At 34.2% G+C, this 14,290-nt stretch overlaps 1 protein-coding gene across 1 annotated transcript in view; it reads right to left on the reverse strand.

Annotated features, from left to right (window-relative positions):
• LOC129809785 (cardioacceleratory peptide receptor) overlaps positions 1-14,290 on the reverse strand; it is a 135,161-nt gene that overhangs the window by 21,464 nt on the left and 99,407 nt on the right. Inside the window, exon 5 of the mRNA XM_055859873.1 lies at positions 299-434. Within this exon, the coding sequence (XP_055715848.1) occupies positions 299-434 (136 nt within the window). The remainder of the gene's footprint in view (positions 1-298; positions 435-14,290) is intronic.

The following is a 14,290-nucleotide window of genomic DNA, read 5'->3' on the forward strand; positions in this document are numbered from 1 at the left end:
GGTTGATTAATCGAGCTTCTTGGGTGAAAAAGCTCAGGAGTGTGCACGAGCGGAATCCCCGAGTGCTTTTTTTTCTATTCCCGCAGAACTAATCCCAAACCCCGCATGAAAAATCGCCAAGGATTTAGTCGGTAGATACACGGTATTCAATTAAATCCTAACCGCTGCAGATGCTTTCGAATTAAATGAAAAGTGATATTGATTCCAGGGAATTGCTGGCGCCACAAGGTATGCAGAATACCAGCAGCATAAGCTTCATGCAGAGCGGTATTTGACTTTTTTGAAATTAAGAAATTACCTGCAACGGCTAATTGCTTAATGAAGAAATTCATCCGTGATTTGCGGTTTTTGCTGAAGAAGAGAGTCACAAGAACAGCAGAATTCCCCAGGACGATCACAGTGAATAGGACCCAAAGCACGGTGAATTGTTCAATCTGCAAAAGAGAGAAAGATGCGGAATTTCAGGGCTATAACATCTGGACATAAGATTATGTGCGGAGATTCCTGCGGGGCAAAAAGTTATCCATCTTCTTGTGCACAGTCGAAGACATGATATAAAAATAACAGACCACAGGGAATGTTGATTGATGGCTCGATGTTGTCGATTGACTGGTTAGTTGAAAGAGAATCGCTCAGAGAAAAAAAAGGCATCTCGGGAGAAAAGTGATAGAAAAATTGCCTTAAGATGTAATGCCAACACTGCCCTCCCGCCCATCTGATCGCCTTTTTATTCTCTGTCCCCATCTTTCCAACTATTTCAATTCAATTCAGCACCCGGACAATAAAATAAAGGCATGGCATCTTCATTAAAGTGCCTGATTGTTGTGTTTTATTCCTCATCCCAGCTTTGATTAAATTAAATTGTTCCCTTCCATGGAGCTGATTTCAGCTTGCTGATACGCAACCACGGGGTAATTAAATTCGATGCAACATCAAAGAGTGCACGTCCAATTTCAGCAATCGCTCTTGTAATCATGCATTCTGGTCATCTCGCATATCTCTCACAATCTCGCACCAAAAAAAAAAGATCAAAGAAATTCTGGAGGAAACAGGAAGATGATAAAGCTGCTGAGCTGTGTTGTATTATGTTCCAGTAAATTTATTCATAAAATATGAACGCACGTACTCAGAAAGACAAATTATGGGGCATACTCATACATTTTTATAAAGAAAAATTTCTGATAATTCATTATCATTCACCTTCTCTCACTTCAAAGCAACATACCTATTGATACGGATTGTAGCCTAAAAATATCAATGTAAAAAATATTTTAAAAAAAAAGTAAAATAAAATGAATTCTCAGAAACTTATCTGGAATTCATTTAATTTTTACAAACAATAATTTTAAAATAATTAACTTTCCCTTGAACTTTAAAAATATGTGAACAACGGGTAATTTACAAACTTATAGAAGAGAGGATTTTCCTGGGAAACGAACTTTCAATAACTTTCAAGGGAATTCTGAAAAAATTCTCAACTGTAAGCCCCTACATGTAGAAGCAAAAAATAAGTTCATTTATATGAATACTTTGAGCTTAGAATTTATAAAGTTCAAAGGTATTATTATAGAAGTAACTTTTCACAAGTTCGTTTGAGGTAAACTTGGGAAATTTAAAATGAGAATAAAAGCGAGTGATAAGCGAAAATCCTAGAACAGCTGCGAGATAACGTGGGAAAATTCTGCAAGCCAATTCGAATTTGAGCTGAAGTTGATAGACATTATGCAGTTAAATTTGAAGCAAAATTTCTGAAAAATTACAAAATATCTAGGATTTGGATAAACTGACAGAAAGTTGATATGGATAAAATGTAGACCAAAATATAAAATGTCTCCAATGTCCCCTATAATTTTTCTCAAGAACTTAATCTTGACGGACGAGAACTTTAAGGATGACACGCTCTTCGCTGACCGACAATCAACAATAACAATGATACCGATAAATTAAGTCTGATTCGCTGTTTCTATGAACGATAGGGCTAAAAATAGTTAAAAAATTGAAGTACTTTTTCTGACAATGCCAATGAATGATAATTTTCGTTCTTATGAAAAATATGACGTAGAAATAACTTTAGGTAGTTTGGAAATTTTTTTTTCGCTATGAAACACTTTTGTTTCAATCATCCTTAAGCAGATTTGACTTGGCTTTAAACTCATTTTTTGGCTACAGCGTGTCTTCTGTACGTGAAGGATTTCACGTATCTGAGAAATGTAGAATTTTGTGTGACTTTCCTCTTAAACCTTATTGTAAGATACACGGTCGGGTAAAAACGATCATATATGTAAGTACCTACCGGTGTACTTTCACAGTGTTATTATAAGAAAAAAATCATTTTATTAAAAGTGAACAGACAAAATCGGATAAATATGTAAAGTTTGCTAAATATTTGCAAATAAGCAACAAAAATCTAAAAGTTTAAAATGTAATATTTTGGAATTTTCTTTTACTTATTTTTCAGGAATGTTGTTTGGAACCTTGAAACGTAGTTTATCAACTTTAAGAAAATTCACATTATTCGAAGACATGAACGTTTGAAGGGAGAGTACTGTCCCTTACTCCAATTGAAGATTCACTAAACATTAAAAACAATATACTTAAATTTTTCTACTAAGCATATAGATAGTGTCTGGTCGATTTCGTTGTAGTAAGGGTCAAGATACAATGGGTTGGAGTGGAGATAGATGCGACACCCCGCTAGAAAGGCCTCGATCTCAGATACACAATAGTCATTCGAGGAAAGTTGGAACAGTGGGAGAGATGGACCACTTCGCCTCCTGCCTACACCCTATGCACGATCTCCACCTCATTTGGTCTATTTATACCCTTCAATATTCTAATGAAAACCCCCAAGTTACAGATTTCTACCTTTAAAATTGTACTAGAAAATTGAAATTGAATTTTTTGGATGTCTGAAAAATGGCCAAAAAATTTTATTTCGCCATAAGAATACGTGTAAGGTCGGAGGAACGTCTGTTCGACAGGGAACCCCTATTGACACTTTTGTCAAAATGTTGAAAATTATTTAATGTATCTAATATAACGTTTATACGTAATATAACGTTTTTTCTGTAATTGTAATATACGTTTTACTATAAACAGAGATGTTCAAATTTCATATCCCAAATGGTACAGAGTAGGGTGTCAATAGGTGCTGACACGAGTTCTTAAAGTGTCAATAGGCGGTCCTTTCACCCTATTTGGGGGTTGAGGAGAGACGGAACTTAATAGTTTTGGCAACACTTCCGATGTGAATTTTGGTCAATGTTCTTCAATATCTTTTCAAGTAAATCTTAAGAGTTATTTTCCCTAAATTTCTTTTAAGACTGACTTGATACACTCAGCGAAATTGCCATCGAAGTATATGAGCCACATATTTCACAAAATAAATAATTTATACTGAAAAAATAAAATAAACTCTAATAAATTCAATAAAATAGTGTTCATGTCTAAAATCACTTCCCTCCTATTCTAAATTAATAAAATAAACTATAAATATTTTGCTAAAATTAGGGGTGTTCCATCTTACCCTCACTTTTTTTGAGTGCCTCAAAATGCAACTTTTTTTAAATCCTATTTTTCGAAGTGACTATTTTTATCTAGGCTTTTCTAATATTGATATTTTAAATTTAGAATCTTCAAATGATAAACTAGTCAGATTCGTTCTTAACTTGCATTCAAAACATATCCGCAATATTGAAAATAAAAAAGGTGTTCCATCTCTCCTCGAATGACTATATACTAAAATTTCATCGAAATCGCTTAATAATCACCGAAACGACAGTTCAATTAAAACATATTTGAATATAGCTAAGGTCAGAGAAAACAAAGGACGTAGTGCGACCCACCGTTGGAAAAGTCTCGACCTTAGCTACAACATACTAAACTTTAAAGGAGAAGCATCGTCTAGTTTGCGAAATATTCAACATCGAATTTTCGGAAATCGACTTTTCGTTTAATCAGACCTTCGATTAAATCGGATGAACTTAACGTGTCAGAAGAGTTATAGTATTCCACGAGGGCCTTTGGAAGACCCTTTTTGGTGTTTTGGAAACACCAAAATTTTTCAAATTCCAACAATTAGAACCGGAGATATAGCCATTTGAAAACTCAATTTTTGGATCCCGTATAGCTTGGGTCAGGGAGTCGCGGGGGGCTTAAGCTTTTTTTAATCGAAAGGTCTTAGACTCAGCTGTAACTTACTAAAATTTATAATTTTTATAATAAGGGCTGAGTTATTGAGAAAGCAAAATTTGCAAATGTACCAAAATGGCGTAAAAGAGACCGAGTAAGGGGATGGATTATCACCTGTTTCTAGCCACCTATCGATATTTAATGTTTGCCGAAAACCACTTGTTGATATCTTTCTCAGTTTTCTCTTCATAAGTGGTTGCACTCCGGTCGGGACGGACAGGGCAGATTAAGACCGTCCACGATGATCAATTTATAGCGCAAACCATATTCGTGAACTAGAAATGTCGAAAAGTGTTTATACAAAATTTGGGCGCGATCTGACGAAGCTGAGTTTGTAAAGAATCTCAGCTAAAATTTCCTCAAAATACTTCTAATCTCTAATCAGTGATCCTAAATACTCTGTGTATGACATTTTGGGCTGATCAAAAATCTATTTGGGGTTCAGATTGAAGTCCGTGTAAGGGCAAACTTTCGTATTTATCGAGTAAAATCATCAGTTTCTTTCTTCTTTCTCGTATTGCGATGACAACTCTTTTGGTGTTTTCTATGATTTTGTTTTGCTTTTTGCTGAAAGTACGAACTACTATAGACAGCAAGATTAATTCAGACTTCCTTACTGGATGGCACTTGACCAATGATCGAATCAAAGTCCTCTGTGTAATAAAGTCATTGTCTTTTTCACAGAAACGACATACAATTTAGAGACGGTTACACATATTATAAATTCAAATTCAACAAAAAGCAACAGTATGTCTTATCCCATCACTCCATTCTGAAATTTATGATATTATTATTTAATTTTCAGACCTTTATGCTTTTTTGTTAGACCTTTCAACCTTCTTTTCGCTTTTTCAATTTTTTTTTGTGTAAATTGTTAAAATGATTTCTTGCAAATATTTCACATTTTTTTGTACTGATTTAGCACAAAATATTATTAGGCAAATTCTTTCCACTCCATAAATAAAAAGAAGCAACTTCTTCCAAAACATCCCTAATATTTCAAACTTAGAGACTGCGAAAAATCATCCCAGTGAAAGTTACGTCAGAGCATCCATGAGACAGAGATTTTCCACCCTTGAAGAGCTCTTATGAAATTTGGTGAAAAATTGAGCAATAAATAACCCACTCGTGATTCTCTCGTATAAAACATATTACACACCCCCCGAAAAAAAAACACAACACTTGCACACATAAGGGATCTGAATAAATCAAATTGGCCACAAACGTGTTCGGCAAGCCATTGGAGCCAACAAGTGCAAAATGTTTCAATAAAACATTTATTGACATCACTTGGATTCCAAATCCACTCCTTGCTACTTCTTTGCGTGCCATTCTGGAAATTTGTGACCAATTGAAAATTTCCATAAAATCGACGTGAAATTCAAATCAAAAGCCATTTGAGAAATTCACGAGTGAGGAATTTTTCTCATGTCTAAAATATGAAAAATCCCTGGCACTTGGCAAAAGGACTGACTATGCATTTTAATTGGGGATGACAGAGACCACTAATCGAATTCAGGGAGCAATTTCAATTGCAAATGTTCTTAGAATTAAATGTATCGTTTCTCATGACAGATATTCACACACACAATTTATTTATAAAATGCGAAAACAGCAGGAGAACGTCGACTTCCTAAGTCTCAGACGATGTATTTCTCTAATTGAATTATATTTCCGTTGTGATTGATTGACATTTACGTGATTTTTTTTGTTGTTTTTTGCTCTGTCTCATCCAACTGTGTGCGACTTCTTAGGCTCAACCAGCTGAGACATTGTCGTTTGTTCTGGGAATCTCACAAAATTCCTCACCTGGCTATCCTCAATAATCATGCAATCTGTATCAATTTGTTCGTCCACAGATTACATTTCGTGGTTTCCCTGCGCGATTGAGTTAATCTCTTGTGGTTTTGCCTTATTTTACCTTCAATGAAAGAATTGTGGTCAACAATGTGTGGCCAGATTTACTAAATTGCGGCCAATTTTCTTCCATCTCACGAAACCCATTGCATTAGGGAAAACGTTGCGAAGAACTCTAAGAAATTCATTGAAATTTTCAATAGAATCCTGAGCCCTAAATTTAAACAGAATGCTTGGCAATCCGATTCTACATAGGGGAAAGTATACTACCTTCGGACGACGTAAGGCTTCGAACAATTCATTTTTTTTTTCAATGTGTTTTTAGTGAATTTGGTTCATTTATAATATTATATTTTAATAGCTCATCCAATGTCTCAAATTTTTTAGAGAAGATCTTTGGATGAAATCCGTAAAGAATATAGAAAAAAAATTGAGCGCGCTTTTCTCTAGGGAGAAGTGGGGCACCTTTGAAAGTGAGGCATCTTTCAAATTGGGATTTTACACCTCTATACTCTTAAATGAAATTGAGTTTTATCGTGATACAATTTAGGTGCACAAATAGATTGAGAAGCTAAATTACATTGTGATTATCAGTTTCACTTAAAAATAGGAGAAAAATCCCAATTTCAAAGGTGCCCCACTTTCAAAGTTGCCACATTTCCCCCTACAAATAAGAATTGTCATACGAATTAATTAGTGAGAATAGTCATACGCTGTAAATTAAATTGTATAAAAAAATGTATTCGGAAACCACATAACTCAGTTAAAATCAGTGCCAGAGCTCAGTTATATATTCGAAAGCTTTCGATTTTATTCACAATATTTATTCTCATAAGATAATGTCACAAGTTTTCTGAATTCACCCTCTCTGGATCGGTGTCAACCAAAATCCCGAAAGCCAAAATCCCGTATGCCAAAATCACGAATTTTTAAAATCCTGAAAGGGATCAAATTATATGGAGGAAAATGTTTAGAATAATTTCCCAAGACACAAAGGATTTCCCTTTGCCTCCAGCAAGCGCGAGTGCAATCGTGGGAGTAGCTATGACACTTTTAAGAATTCGGGATTTTGGCATTCGGGATTTTGGCCCATTCGGGATTTTGGCTTTCGGGATTTTGGCGTTCGGGATTTTGGCTTTAGGGATTTTGTCTTTCGAGATTTTGACCGGGACCCAATTTAGCTACACAAACAGACTGAGAAGCTAAAGTACATTATGATATAACTCACTTCCACTTAAACATTGGACAAAAATTCCATTTTCAAAGGTGCGCCACTTTCAAAGGTGCCCCGCTTCCTCCTACTTGAGAACGGTAATATGCTAAAAAAAACATGTTCATTTATCATCGGCATAGCACCATAATTCAGCTTATTTCAGCCATTACAAATAGGATGTTTAAGTGAATGACTACGATTTTATTCTCGATCATAGTGCCTATATGACTATTCTCACTATAGTTACATAATCCGGTCCCTAGTAGATTAAACACAGTGATATCGGTGAATGAGTGTTTTTATTGCCTTTCTAAGTAACATAAAAGTCAATTTTGGCATTAAACCAAATAAAATGTTGTAACTAATGAAATATAGGTGATAATTTTAAGGCTTCGCATGCACTCTACCTTCAATTTTTTTCCACTTTCCTTTAAAGAATCTAACCTATATTTTTAGAAAATGTGTGACATAAGACTGAATATTGAAATGTGCTATAGATAGATCAGATTTATTAAAGGAATATGGCAAAATTATCAAATTTCGAAGCCAGAGTATGTGCTGAGCTTGAAAGCCTCCCCCTAGCCTTAATTTTTGACTACAATTACGCTAAAGAAATAATTAACAAACGAATAATTAGGGATAAAGATATTTAAGGTCATAGTTTTATAAAAAAATGATTTTGCAACTTGAGTTTAGGTCTAACATATTTAATTTAGGTAGGATTTGCATTTGCGTTCAACATCATAAAATTCGGTTATATGGAATAGAATATAGGGGAAAGTGGTCTGCCTTTGAATGCGGCAGCCTTTGAATATTGTAGTTTTTTCCCTTTTCTTTAAAGCATAAATTCTTTTCTATTAACTATCAGATAGCTATTCATAATCCTCACAAGTCATCAAAAAATGCAGACCCTAGCTCTTATTTTCTAGGTGCTAGAGCAAAAAAAACGAATCTGAGCTCTAAACTGTAATTTTGATGTTCCACAATTCATGTGTTTTTTCATAATTAAAATAATTTTTCGAACAAATCTTCTATTGTGAGTCATAGAAGGTTATTCTTGGATGGTATTTCTCCAAATACATTTCGATTCAGATGAGACAAATTTTGTGAGTGATAAAAGTTTGCAAATATTGCTCTGCGGCAGCCTTTGAATCTCAATGTTGTGTGCCTTTGAATCCTCTCTTTCCATGCATTGAAACATCTGACAGCTTCCTGTCCGGGAGCAGAATAGAACTCTTACTTTGGTCTGACGAATGTCATACAAATACTTATAAAATGCTATCTTCCTCCGGCCGAGATGTTTCAAACTGACAATTGTCAACTTCAATGGCGTTTTATTACAAATTTTCAAGTGAAAAACAGTGCTTCAGAAAAATGTAAAAAATGTTGTTGTATAATGACTTTTGACTACAGTGGTGGTTTTATTGAGTGCATTAGGGTTCATGCTAATCAATTATGGGCCACTTAATGTTACAGCCCTAATATTCTCAGTGAAAAATTAAGATTCAAAGGCTGCCCAACCACATTCAAAGGCAGACCATGCAGGCTGCCTTTGAATATATCGACATAACATTTTTAAGTTCCTCACCAGGAAAAACTGAGGACTTGCGAGTCCTGAATGGAGTAAGCATAGAAGCTTAATGAACAAGAGAATATTTTGGTGTAGTGAAAAGTAAAACTCATGTTGTAGTTTACTCTGAAAAAAATCTCAAATTTTGAACATCATTTTTCGTTCAAAGGCAGACCACTTTCCCCTATGGCGCTTCAATTTCATAAATCTTAATCCCTATACCTACGAAGCCATTAAAGCTGCAAAGAAACTATCTCACTTTTTAGTAACATATCTGACTGGACTACAACATTGAAAATCATAATAAAGATATAAATACAATGCTGGGTTTTGAAATAAACACAGCTTGAATTTTTAAAAATATGAAATGCCGCCATAGAGAACACTTATAATCGAGAAATGGATCCTACGTAACATAGGATTTTAGGATCAGAATGAACTATTATGGCCTCCATCTGGTTGAAAAGAGTCAGCTTGATTGGTTATGTATACAGGATGCCTTATGAGAAAATGTCCAGAAATCTATGGAACTTGTAAATGGAGAGGAAAAGGTCTAGAGACCTTCCCAAAAGGAAATGCAAAGACGTAGTGAATGAAGATGGCTTTAAAGAACTGGATGTTCTGCGTAGACCTATTGTAGCTCTAGTCATGTAACTCAAACGAGCTTCAGACTTAGAGCTTAGCCATATTGATTAACTTATCAAATTTTTTATCAGTTTTTTTTATGAAAATAATAACTTAGGATTGCATTATTTATGGTAAATAACCTATTAAATTTTGAGAAAAAAAAACAATAAAATGATTATGTTTTTAGGATTTTAAGGTCTTCCGTAACTGGGCCAAACCCCTAGTCTTAAGAACGCTTAATGAAATCAAATATTGTTTACTGGATTATATTACATTTAATAATACCAGGATTTGATACCTAGGTTAGAAAGTTGTCTGCCATTTCTTGGATGCAAAATCTGTTGTTCTTTTGAATGAAACCAAGGATCTTCTTTGACAAGAAATCATTTCCTTTATGTATTAGGATATGTTTATCCTTACAGGTTTACAGAGCCGGGTACTCCTATAGGAAGTGCTCTACTGTTTCTGTATGGAGGTTAAGAGAATTATCTTTTAAGAATAACCACAATATTCTCCAATCAGTTTGAACAGAAACTTACTTCTGGCCAGTATAGAACCCCTATTCTGAAACTACACTAAGAAAAAAAAGGGCTGCGATTAACTATTTTGCCTCATAACTTTAACACATTTTAGGTGTAAAAATATATCAACATTTTTTAATGTTAATTTTACATCTTTTAAAGGTAAAATTACCATAGAAAAGGGCAACTTTAACCCATAATACACCTAAAAAGGGTAAAATTTACCCCGATTTGGAATCAATACTGCAGGGTAAACTTTACGTGTCCGCAATGTTATTTTGAATTTTTCGTATTTCTCTCAGTGCATGTTTGTCTGCAGCCTTTACAATTTGTCTAAACTTTTACAAATCAACATGCAATCGATTATTAGTCAAAAAGGACCTACAGCAGAAGACCAGCAAAATCTCAAATTTTAAGTCATTTACCTTGTTTTAACACATTAAAAATTTATTCTGATCTACGCCATAAGGGTTGATTTATTTAACCTTAAAAATAATAGCGCCTTTAAATCTAAGTTGAAAAATTTTAAATATTTGATAAAGAACTGAAATTTCTCCATTTATTAATGGCTTCCGATCATAAAATTCCGACTGTTCGGAATTATATGGTCACTTTAAAATTTTTTAACCTCTAGTATTATTGGGTCACCGAGATCCGGGACAGGTTTCAATTTTATTTGCTAAAATTTCTAACGTCCAGGAATTTTTGTCTAATCCATTAAATAGCATTGGATCCATTTGGGAAAACAAGTTGTCAAAAACACCTACCGAACCTTATTTGAAATTTTCTGAAAATATCTTCAGAACTTCTGTTGAAATATAACGCCTAATTCCCAGGCCCTATACCACCAAGATCGTATTTCCCGTGAATTGCGTGCTCTAAATGGAGAAATCATGAAGAATTATACAAAATATCAATTGACAAAATTGTTTCTCAGATTATTGCAATAAATCTGCAACATTTGAGACATTCTTAATTGGCTCATTTCGTGCGATGAAAGAGGCAATTTACGACTTCATCGAAAAGCATAAGGCCTGGGTGAAGCCAAAGAGAATGACTTCCACTGCCAAAAGGGCCAACTGTACAGATGAGTGGTCCTCAAACCGTAAAATTTTATTCTTCAATAAAATAACTTTATCGCCGAAAAATAATATTTAATGACACGGCAGTCCATAAAAGAGTAAGACTCCACTTGGAGAAAAATCATTACATCAAATTGATGAGTTCATTCGCAAAACTGCATCCACGAGCCACAAACATTAATTGCTATGCTATTAATTATACAAACAAATTCCCTGACCATTCTTTTTTACCTCTCATGCGGAATATTGCGAATAAATCGTGCGGTATGCCAAAGAAACATGTGGACAGAAATAGTCTGGGTCGGAGTTAAAATTGTGCTGTATGATCTGTAGACGCATAATTTTCCGCGATGGAAACCTGAAGAGTGCCACATTGCTGAACATGACGGATTATCGTATTGGACTGAATGGCATTCAGACGAACAAGTGAATAACTAATGATACCGGTGGGATCGTGGCCAAGATATTCAGACGCCTCACTAAACACAAAATAAATAGTGGCCAAAGTACTCGGACGAGGGGGTATTAATCTTTCTAAAATGGTAGCAGACTTCTTAAGTGGCATGAAGAATGACATGAAAAATTTGTCATCGATGCAGAGGGGTTATCTGCAATTTGCAGAACATACAAGAAACGCATGTATACAGCTTATTCAAATGTTAAGTAGATTGATAGGGAGGGTAGCGAGTTCAGGTATGCATGAATCTCGATTTTTTTCAAAATTTTGACTTTGCTATAAAAAAAAATTAATAATATGGAAAATGTGTCGTATACTTTGAAATAGATAAAAATCGAATTGAAAATGGGATGGAAAACTACTTATGTTTTACAAAATGCTTGAACACTTAAATTATATTACTTCGAAAGTACTTTCGCATTAACCGGTTATCACTTCACAACCGATTTCAACTGGTCATAATAGCAAATCAACCAAAATAGCTTAGGCGGTCTTCAGACTAGAGGTTTATCCTGGTTCCCGTAGGTCTCAAAATTCTAAATACCCAGCAATTTAATTGCTTTTTGAAAGCCTATGTTATTTATCTTCAAAAATCCAATCCTAAGTTAAATTTTCCATAAATTCATGTTTAATAAGAAATTAGAGAAGTAAGCCATTTGGCTAAGCCTTAGGTCTGAAGCCCGTATTAGGACACAATTTATTTTAAATAAAAAAGAGTTATCGGTTCATACCGGTTCATTAATGGTACATGACCGACTAGAACCGGTTTACTTTAAGAAATTCCAAGGCCTTTCCAACAACCAGTTGAAAAATATGCCTTCTAGAGACGTTTTAACGTTTGACTTTGAAAATCCGTTGTTAGCAATGATCCAATGGCCTTTTCGTATTTAGACGAAATGTCCGACTAGGTATTAGGAAATTTATTCATACAACAATTGAAAATTGAGTGATGAATCCGTCTTTTGGAAACAAAAGTAAATTATTTTAAATACAATTTTATTTGAAGTTTATTTCAAGCTTAAACGATACAAAATCCTATAAACTAAGGCTATACATATTATTAGTAATATTTTAATAATAATATTTAATTTTTTTATATTTTAATAATATATTTTGAAGCCAGTGAATTTTTGAATCCGTTATAAAAAGAACCAATTTAAATTTACGAGTTTTCCGATCAACGCAGATAAGTACTATGTTCTAGAAGATGTATTGATTTTTGATTTGATTTTGATCATTGATTGAGATTTGATTTTGATTTTTGAGAATGACTCTTACACAGCAGAATTAGAAATTGAAAAAGAGAAATAATTTTGCAAGAACCATTATTTTCTGTAGAACTTGTCAATATAGACTCATTAACATAAGAGTGAATAAAGAAAATGAAAATAAAAACAAATACAATATTAAAAGAAGTAATAACGATCCTGAAAGCGTTTATTTCACTTATCTATCATTTTCTAAACATTCCACAATGAATTATTTCAATTGCTTTATGAAAAAATCCCTTATAGAATTTTAGGTTATATTTGGCCTAACCTCGAAACACTTTATGAAATTTCTCATATAAATGTTTTCGTGCATCAATAGCAACCCTTGCAACATCATCCTTATTGATAGTATGATATTCTTCATTGAAAGTCAAAAACTGTTAAATCTAAATTAATCCCCGAATTTTATCGCAGATAGAGGCCCCTTGGTGTGGGAAGTTACTGTAGTGCCTGCAGAACATTTCATGCATTTGCCTTTGGGCACTTTTCGATCGTACTTAGCACGCGACCAACTGTTGAAAAAAAAATCAATGATCTCGCATCTAAATTAGCTTTACACGACTTGGCTCCCTTTCTACCGCAATATCGCTCAATTAGCACGCAGTATTTCACGTGTTAAATTGAAGGTTCTCACTGTACAATTAGTACATGTGACTACCCATTCTCACCTATTCCAGTTGTGCGTGTGGCCAAAACCGTGCTTGGGGCTTTTCCACTGCCACAATCCATCGCTGTAAATTTTCCGAGAGAACCCCAAATACTTTTTGCGGATTCTGTGGCATATTCATAAAGGCTTTTCAATATAATCCTGCGTAAATTTAATGGGACAGAGAGTTGAATGGGATTATAAGAGGAGATTTATGCCAAGCCACTGCAAAATGACCATAAAATTCACTAAATATGCCAATGAAATGAAACATTTTTGCGGTATTGGGATGCCTGGCAAAGTAAATCGAATATTAAAATTGACTGTGAGTGGAATATTGAGTATCACTCATCGTTGTATAACTTTGTACTTTCTGTGAAATATTTTCGCAGATTCTCTTTGATTGTGACCCGCATTTGAATAATTAATTTCTAGTGCAATCACTTTAAGTCAGGAATGTTTTTTGGGAGTCATTTCATGCCACATTAAACCAATTGGCTGGTAAAATTACATCAAGAGGGTACTCTGTGAAATTTGGAGCATACTCAAAGCAACTGTTAACACATTCACGGGAAGATTTTTACGGTTGTTGTGAATGACTGAATAATGCCCAACGCACAATAACTTTTATTTTGCAAACATATGTCTCTGAGATTTCTATGAGAATGAGTGAGACCTATGTAGATTTAGTCATCTCGCTCACTCTCATAGGAAATTTTGGAAACATATTTATAAATAAAAGTTATTGTGCGCTGGGCGTAAAAGTACTTATTTTTTTAACAGAAAATGCACAACCCTTTAAGGGCGATATGGGGTGAGAAAAATCATTTGTCTAATCATTTTTAAAATGTCAGT

Source organism: Phlebotomus papatasi, chromosome 1 (genome assembly GCF_024763615.1).
Source record: "Phlebotomus papatasi isolate M1 chromosome 1, Ppap_2.1, whole genome shotgun sequence".
Lineage (NCBI taxonomy): Eukaryota > Metazoa > Arthropoda > Insecta > Diptera > Psychodidae > Phlebotomus > Phlebotomus papatasi.